Here is a 26,371-nt window from a genome sequence, read left to right as displayed (position 1 = left end):
TAAATTGTGCCACACTGTTACAATGTATTTGAAAAATAAAATAGTTGGAAATGTTACAAAGTCCCAGAAATAACTTGGGAGAGTGGAATATATTTTGTTCTTACTTCTAAATGAGCTTCAAATGATGATCCTTTGGCGTTTGTATGCCAGATCAAATTTGGCCATCTACTCTCCAGTGTATTACAGGCATTTTTCAAATGTAAAACTACACAGATAACATTAAGGTAGACTAGTATATAAGAGGATTTTTGTTATGCATTCCTCAGCTAAACTTCACATTTCACTTGAAGTTTTTTTTGTGATTGCCAATTTTTGCTCCTGTCTGGTGGTAATTTTGCTTTCTTGTATGAATGTTATTCTAAATGTGCTTAGTAAATGAAAAAAATTTACTGGGAGTCAGTGATCAATATGGCTTTAGGCAAAGTGCAACAGATAGTTTTGCATTGTGCTTTGCGACTTAGTTGTAGAAATACCCATTTTCATTCACTCATTCAAAAGTATCACCCTTCAATAAAACACACACACACATACACACACCAGACAAAGAAACAAGTGCATAGAGAAAAGTTTTCCAGCCTACAGAATCATGCAAACATTAACAGACACACATTTACACACAAGATTAAGCATGGCTATGGCCCTAATACTGGAAAAAGATACTGGAAAGCTGAGCAGCTTGATATGAAAAATGTGTAAAATATACAGAGAAGCGTGCTCTGCCACCTGGTGTCTTGTGCTTTAATGAAGGCTTCCAGTGGCTTGATCATTATTATAATGATTCAGTACATAATTATGTGTACATAGCATTAGAAATTAAATATTAACAAAAATAAAACACTTTAAATAATTCTAAATACATTTATATATTTAAACTCTACGTATAATTTAAACAGCATCTAATTTACATAACAACTGTAATGCTTTTGAAATTTTTGAACCATTGTCATTAAAGAGTAAGCTAAACTAATTGTCAGAGGCTTGTCTCGGGTCAGTTATGAATCTTTCCACAAAGTTTACTTCCCATTTACAATTTTTCCCATCAGCTCCAATTCTATTGGAAAGAAAATGCTGCTGTTCTAGCACATGCTCATCAAGAACTAAGGACTAGGCTGATCCTGAGCTCTGCAACAGTGTTTTCTAAAAGTGATGTTTACAGTCCAGTTAAATTTCAGTTCATTAAGATCTTTCTGTGTGGTTTTCTGAAGCTAATGTAGTATAGAAGCAGAGTAAACAGCTATAATTAAGGTATGGGTTCAGTGTTTCCTTTAAGCAAAATTTAGAGGGGGTTGTAAAGGTATAAATACTGTATGGTCACAAAAGAAACTTAAACAAAATTATGTTATTTCTGTATCTCTATACATTGTAGTAGGAATCATGATTGCCAACATATTCAGGATACAGCATCATATTTACCAAATCTGCTTGTTTCCTTTTAAAGTCCTGATGTCTTTCTTGTCCACAAAAAATGTATCATCTTGGTATAATATTGCTGTCTACACCCAGGTTTGAGGCAGATTTAGCACAAAATTTTAGACCAGATTTAGCATCAAAAATAAAACAGCCTGTGTCTATAAGCCACTTCTGCTTTTGGGTGTACAGTACCATTTCAAGACATTTTGTATTGGGCCAATAGTAGATAATGGGTTTAAGTTGGTATCTGGTTTTTGGGAGTAGTCTTAAGTTTTCTGTAAATTTAGCAGCGAGGTTTTACTCACTCTTCAGAACATGTACAAAATCAGTTTTGGCTTCTCTTTTTATAGTGCTCTTTCCAATGAGACTTTTTATTAAGTGGTTTATTCATTGCTTCTCTGTTACATGTACTGTAACTGCAAGTCATATCTTAAGATAAGAATAACGTTGTTTCTTGCATCTGTCCCAGCTCTTGGTTGCATATCCTGCTTGTTTTTACCTAGCAATGCAAATTACATAGCTGTCATCTGAGGAAGATTTAAAATTTGGAGGATTAAATGTATTACTAATAAGCAAATCCTTAGCACTTGAACAGTAATCACTCATTAAATTGGACCTGCCATTTCTTCTTCTTACATTATAGGGTGTGTAGGACGTTTGCTTATGAATGTTTTAACAGTGACTTCTGTCTCACACTTTTGTTAATAAATTGTTGCTTGATTTGTGTTTTTGACTTTTGGTCTGCAAATCCCATTGGCAGGGTCAGAACATAGAACACATTCACAGATTTAGTATATTTCAACTAAAGTATTAAATAACTTTTACTGAAGCACAATACACCAAACAAAAAAGCACAAAAACCGTGTGCCACATATATTGAGGAATATAAATAATTATACAGTATAGAAGATGGAATTCTTATGTTATAGAACAGCAAAATAGTAACATAAACTAGGGGTTGATATATTTCGAACCTAGTTTTGTAAAACTTGACTTGCTTGTATGAAATGTTATTTGGTTTTAATAAATTCAATAAAAAAGAAAAAAGAAATAGTAATATAATGTATATAATGATGAGAAAAACTGTCAACGGAGGAATGAAACTCCAGTCACACAGATTGCAAAGAAAATTATTGGCAATTGGTAACTGAATAAAGACAAGACATAGAAGGAAGGGTAAACAGTGCAATCAAGTTACTAATTTAAATTTCTCTTAATTTATTTGGGCTGTAGTCTAAGTCAGCTACTGAGACTTGGAAGAATTAAAATATAAACAAATAATAAATCAAAGCAGTAAGATTCAGTAAATACTGTACTTGGTCCATGAACTTATTTTTTTTATCTAAATGTGCTTTCTGCATGTTTGGCTTTGTGTTGTATCATTTTAGTACTTTACCAGATCTCAACTGTTGTTACAAAACAACATTCATGAAAAAATATATTTCCTAAGGCACACAAGTGTTTTTTTATTTAATAAATCCATTGCAAGCTTAACATGCCTTTGGACTGTGATAAGCAATTAGAAATATGTATCTGTTACTACTATGCATAAGTTGGCAATAAACAAACACCTGTAATATATCATTTAAAATCTTTGGATTTTTACATGTAGAGTTTACAATACAAATGTACACCACTGTATTCTATTATTATTATTTTCCTTGGAAATGTTGGTTTACATTTCGAATAATATTAAATATGACTGTAGTTTATGTAAAGCCTTTAATGGATGGTATGTAATGAGTAAGGTGCTAAACAAAACAAATTTGGTTCTCAATTCCTGAGCAGTTTTAAGAAAAATAGATCAATTTGTTTTTAGGCAACACTTGAGTACATTTGGTTCTTGGTATAACAGGTTATGACTTTATTTTAATAATAACAGAATTCAACTATTTATTTGTGCACTGATTCATTATTATGTTCAATCACAAATACCCAAAGATAATGAGTACTATGGTAACAAATACAAATGCTTCATATATGGAAATGCAAATCCTTTCTTAAACTTTGCATGCTGATTTTTTTTTTAAATAAATATTTAATGCAGAATCATGGATAATGAACAAAATATGATACTTCAAGATATTCTTTTTAGGATGTGTGAGATCGAATCAGAATAAACTATTTATAAGAAGCACACTCTTAATAGTAAAATGAATACATAATTTATAAAAAATAAACTGAAATATCACATTGACACCAGTATTCAGACCCTTTGCTATGATACTTGAAATCTGTCTTAGGTGCATCCCACTCCATTGATCATCACTGTGATGTTTCTGCATCTTGCTTAAAGTCCACCAGTGGTCAATTTAATTGATTGGACATACTCAGGAAATGCACACATCTCTCTATATAAAGTCCTACATCTGACAATGTTCATCAGAGCAAAAACCAAGCCATAAGTTTGAAGAAGTTGCCTGCAGAGCTTAGAGATAAGACTGCGGTGAGAAACAGATCTGTAGAAGGCTACAAAGAAATCCTGCAGCATTGAAGGTTCACAGTGGCCTTCATAGTTCTTAAATAGAAGAAGTCTGAAACAACCACAACTACTCATAAATCTGGCCATCCAATCAAACTGAACAATTGTCGGGCAAATGCCATGGTAAGAGAGGTGAACAAGAACTCAATGATCACTCTGGCTGAGCTCTAGAGAACCTGGTTGGAGTTAGTACAAATTTCCAAAAGAACAACCATCCATCACTGTAACACTACACAAGTCTAGGCTTTATGACAGAGTGGAAGTAGCCTTTCCTCATTAAATGACACATCTATGCCTACTTGGAGTCTGCAAAAAGGCACCTAAACAGATCTCAGACTGTGGGAAGCAAGATTCTCTGGTCTAATGACACTAAGATTTGTGTCATATCTGAAGGAAACTTGGCACTGTGCGATACTATTCCAACAGTGAAGCATGGTGGTAGCAGCATCATGCTCTGGGATTGTTTATCAGCAGCAGAAATTGGAAGATTACACAGGATAGAGGGAACGCTGAACAGACCAAAGTACAGAGAAGATACCCTTGATGAAAATCTGCTCCAGAGTTCTTTGGACCTCAGATTGGGACAATTACCCTAAGTACAAAATCAAAGACAACATTGTAGTGGCTTAGAGTCAAATTTGTGAATATCATTGAGTTGCCCAGCTAGAGACTGACGTTACCCATTTAAACATCTCTGGAGAGACGTGAAAATAACTGACCACCAATTGACTCCATCCAAAATGAAATGGCTTGGGAAGATTTACAGAGAAGAATGGCAGAAAATCCCTACAATCCAGGTGTTGAATAATACCCAAGAAGACTCTAGGGTGCTGCCAAATGGGTTTTAAATAAGTACTGAGTTAAGCGCATACTTGTGTCAGTGTGCTTTTTCAGTTTTTTTTTTTTTGTAAATTTGCAAAACTTTCTAAAATTCTGTTTTCACTTTGTCATTCTGGGATACTGAGTGCTGCTTGATGTCAGAATAAAATTAATTTAAATGGTTTTAGTACAAGCCTGCAACATTGCAGAATGTGAAAAAGTAAAGGGGTCGGAATACTTTCTAAATCCACTATAAACACCACATGATGTAAAGAGGATAGGACTTGAGGAATAGACATGATAGTAAAACTTCATGAGTAACTGATTTACAGTGTACATTGAGTTCCATAATGATAAGACAATCTACTTTATCTTTATTTCAATGTACTTTATTTTGCCATTATTACTAGGAGGGTTAAGAACTTAAAAAAACAATACAAATAGATAGATTACAATGTCATATTGGATGTTTATTGTGCTTTATAGATTACTATGACATACTGGATGTTTATTGGGCATTTTGCTTAATGTTAAAGATATGAGTAAATGTTGTACAGTGCTTTGACCATATCAATTATGCAATACCAAAATTAAAAGAATTGTGTCAGGAATGAAATTGGACCCCATCCCTATAGTCCCTCATCATTAGATAGGAAGGGCAAGGAAAATAAAAGAGAGAGCCTGGCTTGAACTCTTTGCTCTAGCACTATGCTTTAGTGCTATTCCAATATCATCTAGTTGAGTTCCTTCAACTGTTTTTTTATTTCTGACTTTTTGTCTGTATTTTTGGATTCAGTTTTGTCTAGTTCCTTCTTAAATACTGTTGCTTGTGCTTAGGTCGTCTTACCCGTCTGTGCTTCTATCTACTAATGTTTAGTATTGCAAAATCTAATAAACATTTGTTTTTTACATTAATGTCTTGTAAGATTTGCACGGCCACAAAGCCACATATATCCTGATTTAATGGGACACTGAGAAGCTGTGGCTAGAGGAGCTTGCCAAGAGGCTGATGTCTCAGAAGACATGGTCAGACAGTGTTCTGCTAACACTAAAACTTTTCCAGATCCAGATTCTTTACATAAATTATTAACTAGATTAACTATTTTTTCATTTCTACACAAGTAAATCTTTTGAATTAGAACAACACACATTTTTTTGTAGATTTTGATATTTTGTAAATGTGAAATATTGAAAGGTCACATTATTCTACTAAAAGCAAAACAGTTTTACGAAGGGTACAGAAGCTGAGTATTGGGCAAACTTGAATTGAGTTTTTTTTTTTAATTACCACATGATGCTGTAAGATTAACAAGTGTAAGAGATAACCAATGCCATTATTTTCCAATTTTATTTAATTTACTGAAACTGTAAATATTTAATTATCTTGCACACTGAAAATACTGGAAATACTTATCACTATATAACTAAAGTTACTTTCATTCCCTTATTCATTTTTTGTGTCAAACTAAATACATATGATAGTCCAACTGTGCAGGTGTGAACTGTCCTTACCATTTAATTTTCTTTAGTACCTTAAAAACGTATTTGAACAAAGAATTTTAGTCAGAATGTGTTTAAATTCATGATATTTTGGAATTCAGAAAATTGTGAAGGAGAAAGGCGCAACGTTAGAGAAAATAGGGGCTCCATGAGTGCATTAAAGAAAAGTATTTTGTAAATTTGAAATGTTTTATCTTTAAACTTGTAAATGTTTGTGCTGAGTAAAATACTGTATATATTAAAAATGCTCTGTATTATTTTGCTGAAATTAGTCTGCTCCATATACTGTTGTATGACTTGCAACATGCCTTCTCACGGAAAAACAGGTTAAACAATATTTAAAAAACAAGGTTAAAAAGTAGCATATTCAGGGCTTCGGAGAAGGAGGCGTTCTTTGCATATTTTTTTTATAAAATTGACATGACTGAAAGCTCATTTTAAATGGAGCGTAGGTTTACATGTCTGTTTTTTCCCAAAGCAGTATGGTACCCTTTAGTAGAGTGTGATAAAAATATTGTATATCTGGGTTGTACCTGTGCCCTGTTGCTTCTTCAACACCTCATCCAGTTCCCCGGGTCTGTGGTACTTTACTATGCATTTGACCTTACTAGATATTTAAAATTTGACCTGTGTATTAGTAATTAATAGAGAGATTCTCAAGTCATGAAAATATTAATTGTATACTAAAATAGCTCCTACTTTCCTCTGTGCATATGCTGACCGACTCAAACCACTTTGGAGTTTTGAGAATCTTTACAGTTCATCACAAATCATACACAAAATCAATGTGGCAATTTTAAGCTGCCAGTTGAACGAAACACATGTCTAAGGATACTAAAATAATACCATAGTCCTCACAAGAAATTTAACCAGACAAAATGCAAACAGCACAAAGACGGCATCCCAGCTCAGGATCAAAATATCTTAGCAAGTAATATCCTCAAAGGCTCTATCTTAAGTTTCATTACTTTCTATGTTAGAGTTCAGTGCTGCCTGAGAAGGACCAGCCCTCCCAGAGTTTCTAAGATACTTATATATCACATTTTACAGAAAATGTATAAAAATCTAAACAATGAAGCATCGTTAACATATGATTTAACAATTGCCTGTTTTGATATTAAAAGTATTAATATCCAAAGCATCCCTCCCCAGATCAACAGAAACATTTTTTGCTACAATGTCTCACTACTTTTTAGCAGTTGTATAATCCTTTTAAACTGATTTACTCAATGATTACAACCAGATTCCACTCTTCAGCTTTACTCTCTGTTCCGTGACAAGCCTCTGACTGCCATTGTATTATGTTAAAAACCCTGTAAAGCCTGCACATACTGTAGATGTACTGTAGTTCTAGCTTGGAAATAAGGATGTACCCTTGGTTAATCATGTTTTTGAGGAAGAAGTCCCAAAAGGAATTCTCCTATACCGAAGAAGTAAACCACTTGTGCTATGCCAAAAAGAGGTGCAATCACCAGAGCTCGACAGTATGCTCCTTTAAGAAATGCAGTAGGACCTTCATTCCGGTAAATCTTTCTGTGAAAGTAAAAACATGAAAAAAAAAATTAGATACCCTGACTCAGACAGAAGAAAGTAAAGCAAAAACTTGTGAATTTCTTTAATGTCATATAATCCCTGTCCAAAAGAGCTGCTAAAACTCCATTTTATTATAGCTGAGTTTACTAGGTATGTGTCAGGCTGTACACTATATAAAACCTTTCAGAAAAATAGCAACCATCTTAATATTTGTGTAAATCCAAAGTTTTCATTGCATAACACTCTGGTATGAGCCTGTAGGTACTGTTAGAGGGCCCATATACTGTATAATACTGCGCAAGAGACTACATAATGTTTTAGCCTCAGTCAGTATTCCACTAACAAGAAAGCATAGCAAATTGAATCTTCCAAGAAAAAATTGTAAATTTGACATTTTTTTAAGTTTTTTTATAGGATAAGTCAAAAAGTATCCAAAATAATCCAAATAAAAATTTTAAACATTATTAGAAATACTTTTGACTTCATTTTATAGGTATTTATGATTACCAATCCATTTTCACATATGTGCAAGGGCTTTTATCTAGGCAATGGCATTTTCCATCCATTAACCAAAAATATGTGGGTTACACTAATTAACAGCTGTAAATTAACTTGATGTCAGTGAATGTAAGTGGGCATGAGTGTCCCTGGTCTTGTCAAAAAAAGACTCTTATAAGCTGCCTTGTCCCTGCTTATGGGAAGTATCCCTAGAGTATGATGCCGCCAGTGTGCTACTTCACTGTAGGAAAACTGGATTATTCAGTTGGATGCATTATTTCTCCTTTATAAAATAATTCTGTACTTCTTTGGAAACTTAAAAGTGACAAAACTAAAGGTGGCATTTGAAGCAAAAAGTAATAATAGAAAGTTACATGCAACTTTGAGGGAGGGCAGTTCAGTGTAAGAAAATTTTTTAATTTATTGTCACACTTTCAGACTACAATGACATTCTTACTAAATGTGGTTTATTATAAGAGACACAAAATGTTTTTTTAAACAGCAATTATACATATAATACATAAACATTACAAAATATAAATACCTCATGAAAGCCTAAAAAACGAAATATTTCAAAACAATAACCAAAACATTTACTGCTCTCATAGTGACATAATAGTGATTAAAATATAAACAATAAAAAAACACTCAATAAAAACATACTACTGTACATATTTTGCTATAAAATAAAATATCTAGAATTCTACCCTACTCACTGAAATTGTTGTCAGTTAAGTTCTGCTGCTGTTTCCTGACTACACTACCTTCTCTATCTGTACTAATACTGGAATATTAAACTTTAGAAACATTTAGATGAGAATAGGCCACTCAGCCCAACAAAGCTTGCCATTGCTATCCAATTGATTCCTCCAAATAACAAGGAGCTGAATTTTGAAGGTCCCTAAAGACCCATGTCTACAACACTGTCTACAGAAGTCATCATTTAATTTAGAAAGAGCTTATTACAGATAATTTGTCTCAAAAATAAACTTGTGAAGGCTTGCTTGGAAGCAAATACACAAGATTTAATAACTAGCAAAGGAAATACGGGGACATTAATGGAAACTTGTTAAGATAAATTTGACACAAACATTAGAAAGTTTTTCTTCACATAGAGAACCATATAAATAAGGAATAAGCTACCAAGTAGTGTGGTAGACAGTAGGACTTTAGGGACCTTCAAAACTCGACTTGATGTTATTTTGAAGGAATTAACGGGATAGGACTGGCAAGCTTTGTTGGGATGAATGTCCTGTTCTCATCTAAGCCTTTCTAATGTCCCTGTACAGATATGGAATTGCGGCTCAAGAGGTGAATTGAGCAATGTATAATTAGCATCATCTTTATCTACACAGGCAGCGCTAGACAGGAATTTCTACATGGTGGACTATCAGCACCTTTACTTGCTGTTTAAATGTTCCACCCATCTTTACATACTGAAGGGGACAGAGACTGATGTTATTCCTATAACACTTCCATAACATATATCCTCCTTCAACATCACACAGCTCCACACCCCATCCACTCACAAAGCTGGCAATTTGCTTGACCTTGTTCGTTCACACAGTGGCACTCCCATAAATGCAACTGTCACTCCTCTATACACGTCAAACCACTTTTTCATTCATTTCTCTCTACTGCTCCCCTCTTCCCACTCTTCTCCTCCCCCCACTGTATCTGTCCATCAACACCTCCTCTCCCACTCTCCCAAATACTTCTCTTCCACAGTCTACTCTGCTCTCCCTCCTCCTGACCCCTTCCCTTCTACGCTCTTGACACCAACAATGCCACAGACACCCTATGCTCCACTCTATCCTCCGGTCTTGACAACGTTTGTCCTTTCTCTTACAGGCCCCTCTCTCTTAACCTGTCCCTAGTTTTCTGAGGTACTCTGCAATCAAAAGACCAAGCTCAGGAGAACTGAAAGGAAATAGAAGAAGTCAAATCTTCAGGCAGACCTGGCTTATTATCAAACCCTTCTTGAATCATTTTCTTCTGCCACCATCGACGGTAAGGTTATGTTCTATCAGACTAGAATTAACAGCAACTGCGACACACACTCTCTGTTCTCCGCTTTCACCTCCTTTCTTAACCCTCCTCCCCATCCTCCCCCAACCGCCATCTCTGCTGATGACTTTGTCACCTTTTTTCAGGATAGGGTGGTTACTATTAGCAGTCAGTTCTCACCCTTGCTGCTACCCATTACACCTCCTTCCAAGCATTATCCAACATTATCCACATTCTCTCCATTCTTTGCCACTGATGTTTCCTATCTCCTCTCCAGTCACCCTACTACTTGTCCACTTGACCCTATCTACCCACCCTCACATCTCCTTTAGGCCATCTCCCCCTCATTCATTCTTGCAATTACACACATCATTAACACCTACCTCACTCAGCTCAGGCACATTTCCTACCATTTTCAAACACACTCTAAAAACCTTACTTCTAAAAGAAAAAAACAACAACACTTGATCCATCCCAAGTTAACAATTACATGCCTGTCTCTCTCCTTTCGTTTCTTTCCAAAACACCTGAACGTGTGGTTTCTAACCAGGTCTCTTCCTTTCTTGTTCAGAATGGATTGCTCAATACTAACCAGTCCAACTTCAAGAGGAACCACTCAACTGAGACGGCTGTACTAACTGTGGTCGTCCAGCTACAACTTGCTAGAACTACTAACATGTCATTGGTTCTGAACCTGCTAGTTCTCTGCCCTGCCTTCAACATGGTCAACCATGACATCCTTCTTTCCACTCTCTCTGACTTTGGCATCATTGGGACTGGATCTTAGATGGTATGAGCCCTACATCTCGGGCATTTTATACACTGTGTCCTGGCAAAGAGAGTTGTCAAGGGTGACCAGACATATACAGGTATACCCCAAAAATCGGTTTTGGGTCCTCCACTTTTCTCTCTGTACACCACCTCTCTGGCCTCCATCTTCCAATCCCATAGTTTCTCTTATCAGTGCTATGCAGATGATACACACCTGTACCTATTGTTCTCTGTAGAGGACAACATGGTATCAGCTAGAGTCTGTGCATGCTTTATTGATATATCAACCTGGATGAAGGACCACCATCTACAGCTCAACCTGGCAAAAATTGAGCTTCTTTTGATCCATGCCAGCCAATCTGCTCAACTTCTCATCTCTATACAGCTTTGCTCACTGTTGCTAACACCTGTCAAGTCAGTAAGCAACCATGAGGTGGTGATTGATGAGTAGCTATCTTTTTCTGACCACATTTTTACTGTTTCTTGTTCATGCAGGTTCACGCTATACAGCATCTGCAAGATCACACCTTATCTGACAGAGTATGCAGCACGATTTCTTGTCCATGCTTTCATCTTATTGTGTCTGGACTACTGCAATTCGCTTCTGGCAGGAGTACCCACATGTTCTATCAAGTCACTGCAGATGGTCCAGAATGCAGCATCTCGTCTTGTGTTTAACCAGCCGAGACAGGTACATGTCACTCCTCTCTCCATGTCACTACATTGGCTCCCTGTAGCAGCACACATTAAGTTCATATCCCTGATGCTTGCCTAAAGACTAGTCAATGGGACACACCTATGTATATGGAGACACTGGTGAAGTCCTATACTCCTTCTCACCCATTCAGCTCTGCCAGCGAACAGCATCTGGTTATGCCGCCTCTGCATATCAAGTCTCAATCCAAACTCTTTTCCTGTGTAGTTCCTAGTTGGTGGAACCGGCTACCCATCTCCCTCACTGTATTCAAGAAGAAATTGAAAACCCATCTGTTCTGTGAAAGTCTAATTGATTTAAAAGAAAAATTGCCCCGTAACACTTTATATTGTTGGTTAATTTGTTTTTAGATTAAGTTTAATTGCTTTATCGATTGTAATTTATTAGTTACCATATATTTTCACATCCTTATACGTTTACTGAACAAATAAACCCTAGCCTAATGCCACTTGATTATGTTTACCACTTTTGTCAGTCGCTTTGGATAAGAGTGTCTGCCAATCAAATGAATGTAAACGTAAATAACACATACAGAATAACATACAGAATAACTATATGACTGGTATAGTTTAAGGTGGACATAATACAGTAAATTGCCACAATTCAACACCACCATAAGTGAAAAGTAGGGCATATCAATAAACAAAATTTTGATAGCGACAGTATTTTAATTTTTTATTAGCATAACATAGCTAGATACTTTAAGTGGCAGAGTGAATCTGTCTGGTTTGACTGGTTTAAAACAAAATATAGTATATCGGTAATGACTACTTAAGATGTTACCTTTTCATTACTTCCTTGATGAATATTCTAAATGGTTTAATTTGTTTGATTAGCAGTTATATTACAGCACACATCTGCATTCTTTATAAGCAGAATGAATCTTTTGTTTTGGAACAAAACTCTGGGGTGATGGTAATCTTACCTGATACAGTCTGAGATACCAGCATATGTATCTTCTTGGGCTCCCCTCTGCAGTGACTGCAGTCTTGTCTTTATTACTGCACATGTTAAGTGAACATGTTAATAAAAAATTAGAACAAAATGTACTTTATATGATCAGACAATTAAGCAGTAATGGATTTTGCTAAAGAAAGTTATGCTTAAAATCTTATACTCATCAAATCATATTACATATTCAGATGAACCAGTTACTTAACTCAGACATGATCAGATTCCAGACTTATATCTTTCTGTTTAATTTCTTAATCCACTTCTTCCACTGAAGGTTTTCAGGAAGCCGGAACGTATCACAGTAAGCCTAGGGCAAAAACCCACTGTTGATGGAGCACTAGTCTATCATAAGACACACTCTGATTAACACAAACACACACCAACATTCATTGTACTGGTTTGGTGTTGTCAACTACCATAACACGTCTTTGAGACATGGGATGAAAACCTCTCTGAGAAAATATATGGAATCATATAGAAAATTGTAAATCTACACATACAGCAATAAAGAAAAATCCAACCCATTTTCCTGAAACTTTGAAGCAGCATTACCACTGTTATGCCACCTTCTAGACATTCCAAGCCAGGCTGTAATATTCAAGTAATTTCCTTAAAGCACTGTGCAAGTCTATATTATGTAAGATATGTTTTTGTAACTAATTTTCTCAAATTGCTCTAGTTTATATCATTTATTTGTCTGTTGCTTTGACACTTTACACTTTGTTGCAGTTGGATATCACTTTAAAATTGTGAAAACTGTCACAAAATTGGTAAAACCCTTCTAATTAATGTAATGTTTGTCTGCTTAACAATCCTTCATTTTTAAAAACATTAGATGCAATAGATAATATCTTCTCATACCAATATTTTGATCATAATCCATTAAATCAAAAATGTACCTATTTTTTTTCCTACCTAGAGCACTAATGTCCACATTTTTGTAAATGGAAACATTACAGCAGCAATTATTGTAGTACACTTGTAGAAAGTTTTTTCTTGACTGTTGTAGGAAATGTAGGAAAAGCAAAGTAAAGTTCATAGTGTATAGTCTTATATTTTATCATTGCACAATCAAAAGAACTATAGCCTAGTCTGTGACCATGCTGATATGAGCAATGTCATCAAAATTTAGGTTACTATAACACCATGTTAGCCTGTTGTATTTGAATGGTTTTATATTAAATATACACACTATATCCCAGATGTTCATGATAGTATTACTCAATTCTTTAGCTAAAAACATTAAGAAAGAGCAAAATGAACATTTCATTGAAATCAATGCCATGTTCTTCATTTTGAAGACCACAGTAGTGGAAGGGTCTAGAAATGGGTTCAACAGAAAACAGAAATAAAGGATAGTCAGTTGATAGATGGCCAAATGTCCTGTAAATTTAAGAAGTATCTATTCCATGGACACTGAACTAAGAAAGACGTTATGGGAATGGTTCAGGAGCCTAAGAAAGTTTCCTTAACCACCAGATGTCAGCCAGAGTTGAGGTAATGCAGCATAAAATAGCAAAGTAGTGCAACATTTTAATGTTACATTACAAATATGTTTCTAATCAAATATTATGCACTGTACATGTTATAAATGCCTTGAAGGAATGCGTTCTATCTCCCATAACATTCAAGGAGGCATATGTAGCTACACAGTCTGTGTTCCTTGCCATATTTGCACTGTGTATGTACACTATTTTTCATGCATGTGCAGAGTACATTGAATTTTACAATGTTATCAGATCTCAACCTGTACTGTTTTTAAACATTACGTGCATGTTTGTTTCACTTGAGGTTTGTAATGAAGTTGACTATATCATTACTAAGAAATAAAGATTTAGAATATTGCAGTGTATAGAAAAGAATATAATTTAATAAAGGAATTTACTTCTATTTTAAAGAAGATGGAGCAAAGTGAACCACAGTTTGTGTCCAGGTACTTTTATAAATATTTATTAACAAAGGCAAAAAGTCTTTGATATCTAGTCAAATGAAAATGCTGTAACTGTCATAATTCATAAAATGTAGCACCATATCCCAAAATACATTTGGATTATTTCATCACATCTCTTTAACATTTCCACAAAAATTGGGAAAGCCTGTGTACAGTATACGTATCTTAACTTAATTTACACCTTAATTGGCATTGAATGTAATATAGTTAATTACAAAATGTAAATGCTTTCTATTAATTGATGTACCTTTTTGATGGTATAAAAAGCACGAAGATGGGAGAAACACAGGTCCTAACCAATCAATAAGTGTCCCGATGGCTACAAATCTAGCAATAATTTTACCATTTACCAACTCCATATTTGCAAGTTAAGTCAGTTTTATTTTTAATTATCTATACATACATCCATTTTCCTAATCTGCTAATCTAGGGCAGGGTTGTGGGAAAGCTGGAGTCTATCCCAACAATCACAGTGTGCAAGGTATTAACAAATCTTTGACAAGGTCCCAGTAAATCACAGGGTGAACACACACACCAACACATTAACAATGCTAATTCACCTAAGCTACATGTCTTTGGACTGAGGGAGGAAAGCAGAGCACTCAGTGGAAACCCTGACTGACATGAGAAGAACATGCAAACTCTACACAAAGAGCACCCAGGATGTGAACCCCAGTCTCTTTATTACGATGCAGCAGCACTAACACCATTTGGTATACATACAACACTGTGAACTTTTATAGTGTATAGGCTGTGCCAGGCAAATTAAGTATGCCTGACACTTTGAATATGTTTTGGGACTCAAGAATGCAGGATGACCCAGTGCCAGCAGAAGGATGTCTGGGAAGGAGTTTATAAAACAAACCCAAGGCAGGGGGGGTGGATGTTCCTTGACCTCATAAAAAGCTCCAGGGCTTCCCCCAGGATGGGGGGATAAAGCCACTTATTAGCTATTATTAATTTCACTTTGTAGTCAGGTGGTGAATTGTGGGAAAGGCTCAACAACCATATACCGGTAATGCTGTCCAAGCAAGGTGAGGTAAGCTTAATTAGCTTTGAGTTATGACTGTTAAGATTTAGTTCCTGTTTACAGCACAGTATTAAGGACCATCAACTACACTGAATAGGCTAGGATTGAAACATGTATAGTAAAACCTAGAGAAGTAGAATTTTTTTGTTACTTTGTGTGCCTTGCGTATATTTATTTCAGGGTTTAAAGAAATACTGTTATAAAGAATTTGTCCTTTGAATCCTTTGTTCTAGTTTAGGAGTGCACACAAAGGTGGACCCATCACAGTATATTTAATTAAGAGGTTTTATGTATTTTTTGTTCAATTTTGAGTCATTGTTTTATGTTAAAGTTACTTTCATTTATTATGTGCTTTATTCTCTATGCCTATGTTATGTTCATTGTGTTTTGTTGGTGGTTCCCAAGGGGCGGGTCCACCTGCCAATCACCTCCAGGAACTGCTCTTCACCCTACACATCCAGTTCATTTTGTATGTGCTCAGTAGTGTTTGGTGAGTCATGTGATTCTTCTGTGCTTATTGTTATTAATGGAGCTTTGACTGTGTGCTCTGTTTTTTGACCTAGCTTTTTATTTACTGTTTTGGGACTTTGTTTTCTTTGCTCTATGGAGCTTGATTTTGTTTCTAAGCATTTTTGGTGAAAATAATTTGTGTCTAGCTGATTTCCCACAGTGAGCATTTTCAGAACTGCCAAGACTTATGTTGTTTGGGACTCTAAGCGTTCATAATATTGGATCAGTAGATGAATAGCCAGAACAAGAGTATGATTCATGTGCCAAATCAACAAGACAAAACAAGAAAACAATCATAGTCAAAAAGCAAATAAAAGTCAAGACCCAAAAAAGTAAAAATAGATTAAAATAAATATGAACAACATGTTGTGGATTTATCCCTATACTGTACCAGGATACCAGAATGTTTTACTGAAACATGTTAATCTTGTATATCAGGTGATATTGGTTATGTGACCAGGAGTTGTCATGGCAATAGTAAACTAAAGAGTTACAACTGCATTGCCCATTCAAATTCAGAATTTGTCATGTTAAAAAAAGAATGTCTAAAATAAAAATAAAAAAAGTTTTAACTTTGGAACTGGATAACATATTGGAGTGGAGTGATGGCTCTGAGGCTAGGGATCTGCACTGGCAATCAGAAGGTTGCCAGTTTGAATCCCATAAAATGCCAGAAGTGATTCTAATCTGTTGGGCTCTTAAGCAAGACCCTTAACTTGCAACTGCTCCGTCCTGGGTATGACGTTAATCTGCAATAAGGTCCTCTAATTTATGGGAAAATTTAGGGATTGAGCATAAAAAAACTCATACTGTTCCAGTGTGGTGCTAAGGTGTCACCTGCTCCACTCAGGTTGTATTCCAGATGGTTTGTCATGTGGCAGCAACACACTTTCAGAGCAATTTCCCAACTTCATAATAGATTGAGTGAAGTCAGGTTACTTATTTAAGGCTGAGGTAACAGTGAACTGAAAGGATACCAGGAATTTAGGGCCTGTATAATAAAAAATACATTCATATTTTTTTCTGACATACACATTTTTCAGTTTATGTTTATGATTCCCCAAACATGTACTTCAAATTATAATACATTAATGTATTAATTAGATAAAGACAGTACTGTGAGTTTTAAGAATATGGTAAAACTTGCATTAAAGGTTATCACTGGAATGGGAATCTGGATGTTGAAAGTTCACCACAGACTTTTAATATTGAAGTTGTTATTTTAGTACCTTTTTGTCTTGAAGTATCTTTGAAGCAATGGGAAACATGTTTAAAAGATGATATTCTCAGATACTCATTCGTATCACCTCTCCATATGTATTTGGAGACTACTTACCATCACAGGGGTTCACAGCTACAGCAGCTGTGCTGCCAGCAGCACAGCCTGCCAGGAAAGACACATAGAATGGGGCCTTGGTATCAGGGTCCTTTTGGCCCAGCTTGTTCAGGTTGGCAAACAGGGGAAAGTAAACAATAGAAAACGGCACATCCCTGAAATAAACATATGGACAAAAAGAAAAGGTTATCCAGATTGCTGTAGTTGTTGAAAATAAAAGAAAAAATAATGCCCCGTTATTTGTATGTTTTATGTCATTACCAATAGGACAGAGAAAACCAATGACCGCAAAATATAATAAAATATACCTGCACTGTCTTTTGCAAACCAAACATTGTCTTCATTAACAAAATCAAACATGTATTCAAATATATTTAAACATTCAAATACTGTAGTAATACTCAAGAGCTGTATTGAAAACTTGCACATGTAATCCTGCAAAGAGACCTGAGTAGCATACACTGTAGATGGGCAAGTACTCTAAACATCACAATGTGTTCTGCAGAGATGCTTTTTATTTAATTTACATCGATGTTTAGAATGATAATTGTATTTATTTATAATTGTAAAATATAATATAATATAATATAATATAATATAATATAATATAATATAATATAATATAATATAATATAATCTATATTAATAAAAGGCAAAGCCCTCACTGACTCACTCACTCAATCACTCACTCACTCACTCACTCACTGACTCATCACTAATTCTCCAACTTCCCGTGTAGGTAGAAGGCTGAAATTTGGCAGGCTTATTCCTTACAGCTTACTTACAAAAGTTAAGCAGGTTTCATTATGAAATTCTACACGTAACGGTCATAACGGTCAATAATGGTCGACAACGTCCGCCATGTTGAACTTTCTTATTTATGGCCCCATCTTCACGAAATTTGGTAGGCAGCTTCCCTGCACTAACCGAAACCGGTGTACATACTTATTTCGATGGTATGATGCCACTGTCGGCCGCCATATTGAACTTTCCAACGTCACTAATTTTCCAACTTCCCATGTAGGTAGAAGGCTGACCCCATCTTCACGAAATTTGGTAGGTGGCTTCCCTGCGCTAACCAAAACCAATGTACGTACTTATTTCGGTGGTATGACGCCACTGTCGGCCGCCATATTGAACTTTCCAACGTTACTAATTCTCCAACTTCAACGTGTAGGTAGAAGGCTGAAATTTGGCAGGCTCATTCCTTACAGCTTACTTACAAAAGCAAGTTTCATTTCGAAATTCTATGCGTAACGGTCATAACGGTTGACAGCATTCGCCATGTTGAACTTTCTTATTTATGGCCCCATCTTCACGAAATTTGATAGGCGTCTTCCCTGCGCTAACTGAAACCCATGTACGTACTTATTTCGGTGGTATGACGCCACTGTCAGCCGCCACATTGAACTTTCCAATGTCACTAATCCCAACTCCTCCCACGTTGTTGGCTGCCTCCCTGCTGATAACTACAGCCTTTTTATTTAATCCACGGCTTCTCCGCTGTTTTATTGTTCATTTATTACGATTATAGTTATTGTGTAGGTATTTTAGACTTGCTTTACATTGTTCAGGTACCCATTTCCTTTATCATTCCAACCATACCCCAATTAACATGTCTATTGAGGTGATCACCATCGATCAAAGAACTGTCACTTACCGAGTGGTTTCCATGCCTGGAGATGGCACCTACCTTTTCCATTCTCTGTGTTACATATTGCACGGCCATATCAGGCTCACTCTTGATATCCGGAGGAACATTGTGTCTTATGTATTGAATGACTGGGACAGGTTCAAGGTGTGGACTGATGACGGTACAGGAGATAATTATACTACAAAGGAGCACTATAAGAGTGAAATGCTTAAGCCCTTCACCTATGCATCTGCATGTGAGTTGATGGCTGCTGCTGAATTGTTCGGTTGTCGCTTTCAAGTGTACTGAAATGGCCAAATATTTTACACCTTTCGACAACCGCCAATGCCTCTTAAACATCTTAGATTGACAGGTGACGATTTCAGTAGTGGACACTTTGATGTTTATAAATGTTTAAATTCTCAACAGCTGGATGTGAAGTTATCGATGAAACTGGTTGTATACTTACAACGCTTGACAGATGCCGAATGTCTCTTCAACACAAGTCCTACTAATACTGTCATAATTGAAACAAACCATGAAACTCAAACCGATTATGACAGCAGCAATCCAACCTGTGAGATTTGAAACAAGATTACTGTTCACATGGCCAACTGTACGTTGCATGCTCAAGAGTAAGCTCAGTGCACAGCTTGGCCATATTACAACCGGAGGGCCGAACTCACAATGTGGTATACAAAGAGATCCTTAACAAATAATTATTGGTATATTTTCCCTCAGTTTAATAAGGTTTAATTTTCTTCTTAATAAAAATTTTAAGACAGTACTTTGCCGCTGCGAAGTACGGGTATTTTGCTAGTATAATATAATATAATATATTCCTCTTTAATAAAACCCCTGTGTGCGTCCAGGTGTCCGTGTGTGTGTCTTCTGGTGAAGTGCACATGCGCGGGCCGCACCACGCATCGCACCATGCCCCGCCCATGCACACGGCACCGTGGACACACACACACTGGAAGCTAGGCACATAGTGAATGGCCTAGCCGCCACCGCACATGATAAGAAATAAAGGACACCATTGCTGGAGAGAGTGCTGATTGGGTAGTCGCGGCCACGCACATAAAATCCATTGCTGGGGAGACGCCACACATACAATAATCAGCAGCACGCCAGCACAGATTAAAATACTTGCTGGGGAACTAAACAGTACTTGCTCGGGAGACGCCACAACCACGATTATCAGCTACACACTACTCATTACATCAGTTGCTGGGGACACTCTGCTAATTTCCCACTGTTGTGACAGAAAATTAAAGTCATATTACGGACATCAAAGCCAGTATTACTGTCAGAGAAAATTACGGGCATTTTACAGAAATACAAACCAGTATTACTACGAGAGAAAATTAATGATACACAATACATTGACGCATATTACAGCCACATACAAGCCAGTATTACTGTAAGAGAAAATATTACGGACGTATCTACTAACAACATGCCACCCAAAAAAAAAGGACACGTCAAGTAGGACAAAAGACACAGACAATCAAATCCTATATAAGCAACATTTCCTGGAAGAACGGTCAGCTCAACAAGTAAACATCAACAAAAGAAAGGCTGAAAGACAAAGAAAAATAAAAGCAAATAGATTGATTGAAGAAAAAGAAAATGACTGTCAGAAAAACGCTAAAAGAGAAAGACTCAGAAGAGCAAACCTTGGAAAAAGTTGGCATTTACTTGCCAGAACCAGTATTCCGCCACGGTCTATTACTGTATATGTTGCATTATCAACAGTTAGAACTTTTCCAGATGTTGTTGTCAAGGTTGTAGATGGTCCTGAGCAAGGCAAGCTGTTGCCCAACTCAGACAAAATATTTACAAGAAATGTTGTCTATAATGAAATTGTATAGAAAACTTTCATGAGGTGAAAAAATAGAAAATATTACCTAAATATCTTCTTCAGATATTGTGTCTTACAGGTTGTTTTACACTAAGGCAATATTAATTATACTTACTGTATTGTCATATACGTTTCTATTTTATTTTTATTATTATTTTACTTTAGGCTTCTTGCAAAAATATTTTTGACAAAAAAAAAATTAAGACAAGAAACAGAATAAGGTCAAGGTCCCTTGCCATTTAATATAGGCTGTTCCTACTAATGTTTATGCACTACTGTTCTAATGCCCGTTATTGTAACAGGCTTAATGTCTAGTATAAAATAATATAATATCATATAATATCATATAATATAATATAATATAATATAATATAATATAATATAATATAATACTGCAGGAATTTTTGCAGCCATTCCCCAAATCTGTACCTCAACACAATCCTGTCTCTAAGTTCTGCAAGTAGTTCCTTTGACCTAATGGCTTGGTTTTTTGCTGTGATACAACTATCTGACCTTATAAAAACAGGTATTTGCCTTTCCTGATTATGTCCATTTAATTAAATTGACCACAGGTGGACTCCAATGCAATTGGATGCACCTAAGTCAAGTTTCAAGAGTCATAGCAAAGTGTCTGAATACTTGTGTCAATTTGATACTTCACTTTTTTTTTATTTTAATAAACCTGCAAACATTTCTAGAATCCTGTTTTTACTTTTTTATTCTGGACAACTGAATTTTGCTTGATATAGGGGAAATGAATGTAAAGGATTTTAGTACAAGGCTGAAACATAACAAAATATTAAAAAAGTGAAGAGGTCTGAATACTTACTGAATCCACTGTATATCTGATATGTCATTTTTTTTTGAATTGGCAACTTTAAAAAATGGTCTGGAAAGATTCAATGCAAACTAAATGTTATAGAGTTAAGAGGTGCTAAAATCATGCACATGACTCTTTCTTAAATGTTTTGGGTTTATTTATTGCACCCATAGTACAGCTAAAAGTGATTAGAGAAGTACATGGAATAGGTAACCTTAAGAAGTGAGTGAAAGGTTCTAATCTCTTCCTCAAACCTTTTGCCAAGCACTAATCACCGTTTTTCCAAAACAAAATAAGGACTTATTACAATGTGCATCATACAGACCAATTTCACTTCTGAATAACGACGTTAAAATACTCTCTAAAATCATAGCTAGAAGGATGGAGAAAGTGCTCCCCTCGGTAATATCACAAGACCAAACTGGATTTATTAAGGGCCGACACTTATCTTCAAATCTTCTACGCCTGTTTAATCTAATATACTCACCAACTAAATCAAATACCCCAGAAATATTATTATCATTGGATGCAGAAAAAGCATTCGACGTGATTGAATGGAAATACCTTTTTACTGCATTGGAGAAGTTTGGGTTTGGCCCGAACATTTGTGCATGGATTAAATTACTGTATACTAACCCAGAAGCTTCAGTTTGCATCAACAACATTTGCTCAGACTACTTTAAACTAGAACGTGGTACTAGACAAGGATGCCCCTTGTCACTGCTGCTGTTTGCGATTGCCATTGAACCACTGGCAATACATTGTCGAAATACTGATCAGATAAAGGGGATTAGCAGAGAAGGACTGGAACAGAAAATTTCATTATATGCAGATGATATGGTACTGTATATATCGGACCCAGAAAATTCTGTGCCTGCAGTCTTAGCAGCACTCACAGAATTTCAAAAGATCTCTGGTCTCAGAATTAATCTGAATAAAAGTGTACTCTTTCCAGTGAATTCTCAAGCATATAATATTAGATTAGATACCCTACCTTTTATCATTGCAGAACAGTTTAAATACCTAGGGATAAACATCACAAGTAAACATAAAGCTCTATATCAACAAAATTTCGCTGTCTGCATGGAAAAAATTAAACAAGACTTGCATAGATGGTCAACCCTTCATCTCACACTAGCTGGAAGAATTAACACTGTTAAGATGAATATTCTTCCTAAGCTCCTTTTTATTTCAAAACATCCAATATACATTAATAAATCATTCTTTAGCAATTAGATTCAACAATAACCTCATTTATTTGGAATTCAAAACATCCACGCATCAAAAGAGCGACCCTACAAAGACAAAAGGCAGAAGGCGGCATGGCTCTACCTAACTTCCAGTTTTATTACTGGGCAGCAAATATACAGGCGATAAGAACCTGGACACAAATAGAAGAACATACACAGGCTTGGACCGCAATAGAAGTAAAATCCTGCAGTACTTCTTTGTATTCCTTGCTCTGTGCTCCAATAAACACACGCTATCGGCAATATACAAATAACCCAATTGTGCTCCACTCACTTAGAATCTGGAACCAATGTAGAAAGCATTTTAAGACGGAGAAGCTTCTATCTGTGGCACCTCTGCAAGAGAACCACCTCTTTCAACCTTCACAAACATATGCAGTTTTTAATATCTGGAAAAATTTGGAATTAACTTGCTTAGAGATCTTTATATAGACAACGTCTTTGCATCCTATGAACAATTACATTCCAAATTTAACATTCCAGCTACACATTTCTTTCACTATCTTCAAATCAGGAACTTTGTTAAACAGAACCTTCCAGATTTTCCTCATCTTGCACCCTCATCCATGCTGGAAAAATATTGCTCAATCTCAAGGACTTAGACTCCATCTCTACAATATATAAAATCATTTTACAATCCCTCCTTTCAAAGATCCAAGAGGACACTGGGAAAATGATCTCTCAATTAATATATCAGAAAAGGAGTGGAAAGTAGCAATGCAGAGAATTCACTTGAGCTCCATATGCGCAAAGCATACAATTATACAACTCAAAATTATATATCGACCACATCTGTCTTGACTAAAACTCTTCAAAATGTTTCCAGGGCATGATCCAACCTGCGAACGTTGCAACCAAGTCCCAGCCTCACTGGGTCACATGTTCTGGGCCTGCACCAAATTAACATTATTCTGGACAAAATTTTAATTACCTTCAGACAGCCTTGGACTCACAATCCCTCCTAACCCATTAACAGCTGTGTTTGGGGTTCTTCCAGAGGGGTTTAAAGTGGAGAAAGACAAACAAATTGTGATTGCATCCACTACACTTTGGCACGCAGACTTATTCTGATAAACTGGAAGAACCCAAACTCTCCTCTTTAAGTCAGTGGGAAACGATGTGTTATATTATTTGAAATTGGAAAAAATCAAATACTCAGTTAGAGGATCCGTATAGACCTTTTTCAAAACATGGCAGGATCTAATCAGTAATATTTTAAAATAAGCTCATAAAGCATAGAGAATTTATTAATTTAGGTATGTTTACAAGCCTTAAATTTCACGCCGTTTGGCTTGCTCCCTCTCAGGGGTGGGGATCGATCTGTTTTAACTCAATTTTTCTTTTTGTAAAAACTTGATTGCTTTGTATGGATTGCAATAAAATTAATTTAAAAAAAAAGTGAAAGGTTCTATTTTTATTCGTACATTTATTTACACCAGTGAGCTTTGCTTACTGTTGTGTCTATTGACAAAAATAATTTGAACATAATATTCATTTGAAGAACGCAAATAATTGTAATTAACTAAGTAAGATATTTCTGAATTACCCTTGCATTTCAAGTGTTTTGAAATTTGTCATATTCTTTAAGACAGGCTTAACCTCATAAATGTAAAAAATCCAGTCTGCCAGTAGTTCATCACTGCAAGTGTTTAATACGGACAAAACATATTTTGCATGTCCTTTTCTTTGAACTGTTAGCATGGAGAAATAAAATATAAACATTTTTAAAACGATCAAGAACATTATCAAAATTCTGCATCTCCACTAATTTCAAGCACACTAGGATCTTGCTTCAATTGTTAATCTTAAGTATTGTAATTTTTATAGTACTGTTTCCTATATTTTTCAGAATTTTTTTATAACTAAGATATTTTTGTAAAAAATTGGAAAGTTCTCCATCCATCAATAATAAAAAGTACAAACATCATTTTTCAAATATTTTATGATGGTTTTATATACAGTATCAGGTTGACAGCTGGTTACTTGAAAACTATGTTTGAACCAAATCTGAGCTTTTCAATACAAACTAACAGAATATCAAGTAACACACTTCAGTACAGACAATATTTGACATACTTTGCGCAACTGTTTAACATACTCATTATTTTCACCATTTTTATACACATTCTTGGATTGATTCAGGCTCTCAAAGATCATATAATGGAAGCAGTGATTTTGGAAAAATAATATAATTAATGACTGAATGCAGTAATATACAGTGAGCATATAGTAAGATTTATTTTATAAATTGTCTCTTAAAAATATGAGATAAGACACAAACGTTACTGAGCTTTATCCCATGATACAAATAATGTATGTCTTTGCTTTTGCTGAACTGGAAATGGGACAAATGCCAAAGACTTTTACTGTAGGTTTCCTATAACTCTTTGTGTTTGTAATTGCACACCAACATTAAGATAGTACACTGTTCTTTTGTTCTTATTATGTTTCATGTTCGTTTTCATACAATATTGAATGTGTGGAAAAGGCCTTTCTGCTGTTTCAAATGATCTATGCCTAGGAAGAGTATACAACAGATTAGGAAAAACTACATTTTCAGTGTTGAATAAGAAAACAACACAACAAGGAAAGATCCAGTCCATTACGGAACATACTTAATGTGACAAACAGTCACACTTGGTCACCATGAGTCACGATACCTTATCAACAAGAGTGACTTTGAACTTGTAACATGGGAAACTAGGGAAAGGCTGACAAAAAAACTGGGTTATTGTGAGAGAAAAAAGAAATGACTGGGAGATGAAAGTAAAGTAACTAGGGTTTAGCAAGACTGTTGTCTGGCACAGGCAAGGGCCAAAAGAGATGAATCAAAATTCAACCCGGAAAAACAAAAGTAATTTAACAATAGAATTACCAGAGCCTACGAAAAAACTCGTAGATCCGTCCCACCTTAAATCGCTTCTCACCTCTCCGTCAGCGTCTTTTGTCCTTTAAATGTGTTGATAAGCAGCAAGCAGTCTGCTATCACATCCCCAACCGATGCACAGTTTTCTCAGCTCAAGTCTGTTTACCTATGTGTCCGTTGCTTGGAGTTGTATAGAGTGAGAAGTCAAGCAAAATAAGACCTTTTATAAATACTATATCATTATTTGGAACACATGCATTTCATGTGTGTTCCGTGTCTACAACGATCTGTAAACACATCATTAAAAAAGAAACGTTTTTCATGTTTTAGTAATAATTGACAAAATGTAGACATGAAGTTTATAATGTGTGAAGCCTGAAGAGTGCACTTGTTCTGTTATATTTGTACCTTTTGTGAAAGTG

The 26,371-nt window shown here is 35.6% G+C and overlaps 1 protein-coding gene across 2 annotated transcripts in view; it reads right to left on the bottom strand.

Annotated features, from left to right (window-relative positions):
* Positions 1-364: 364 nt before the first annotated feature.
* LOC120535895 (mitochondrial glutamate carrier 1-like) overlaps positions 365-26,371 on the bottom strand; it is a 129,420-nt gene continuing 103,413 nt past the window's right edge. For both annotated transcript variants that reach the window (XM_039764060.1, XM_039764069.1), the window contains 3 exons: positions 17,517-17,671; positions 12,661-12,736; positions 365-7,744 (listed from right to left, as the gene is read on the bottom strand). In XM_039764060.1, coding sequence (XP_039619994.1) covers positions 7,591-7,744; positions 12,661-12,736; positions 17,517-17,671 — 385 coding nt within the window. In that variant the 3' untranslated portion in view covers positions 365-7,590. The remainder of the gene's footprint in view (positions 7,745-12,660; positions 12,737-17,516; positions 17,672-26,371) is intronic.

Source organism: Polypterus senegalus, chromosome 1 (genome assembly GCF_016835505.1).
Source record: "Polypterus senegalus isolate Bchr_013 chromosome 1, ASM1683550v1, whole genome shotgun sequence".
In the NCBI taxonomy this organism is placed as follows: Eukaryota; Metazoa; Chordata; class Cladistia; order Polypteriformes; family Polypteridae; genus Polypterus; species Polypterus senegalus.
The sequence above is the reverse complement of the archived record's forward strand: the minus strand, read 5'-3'. Positions and strand labels throughout refer to the sequence as shown.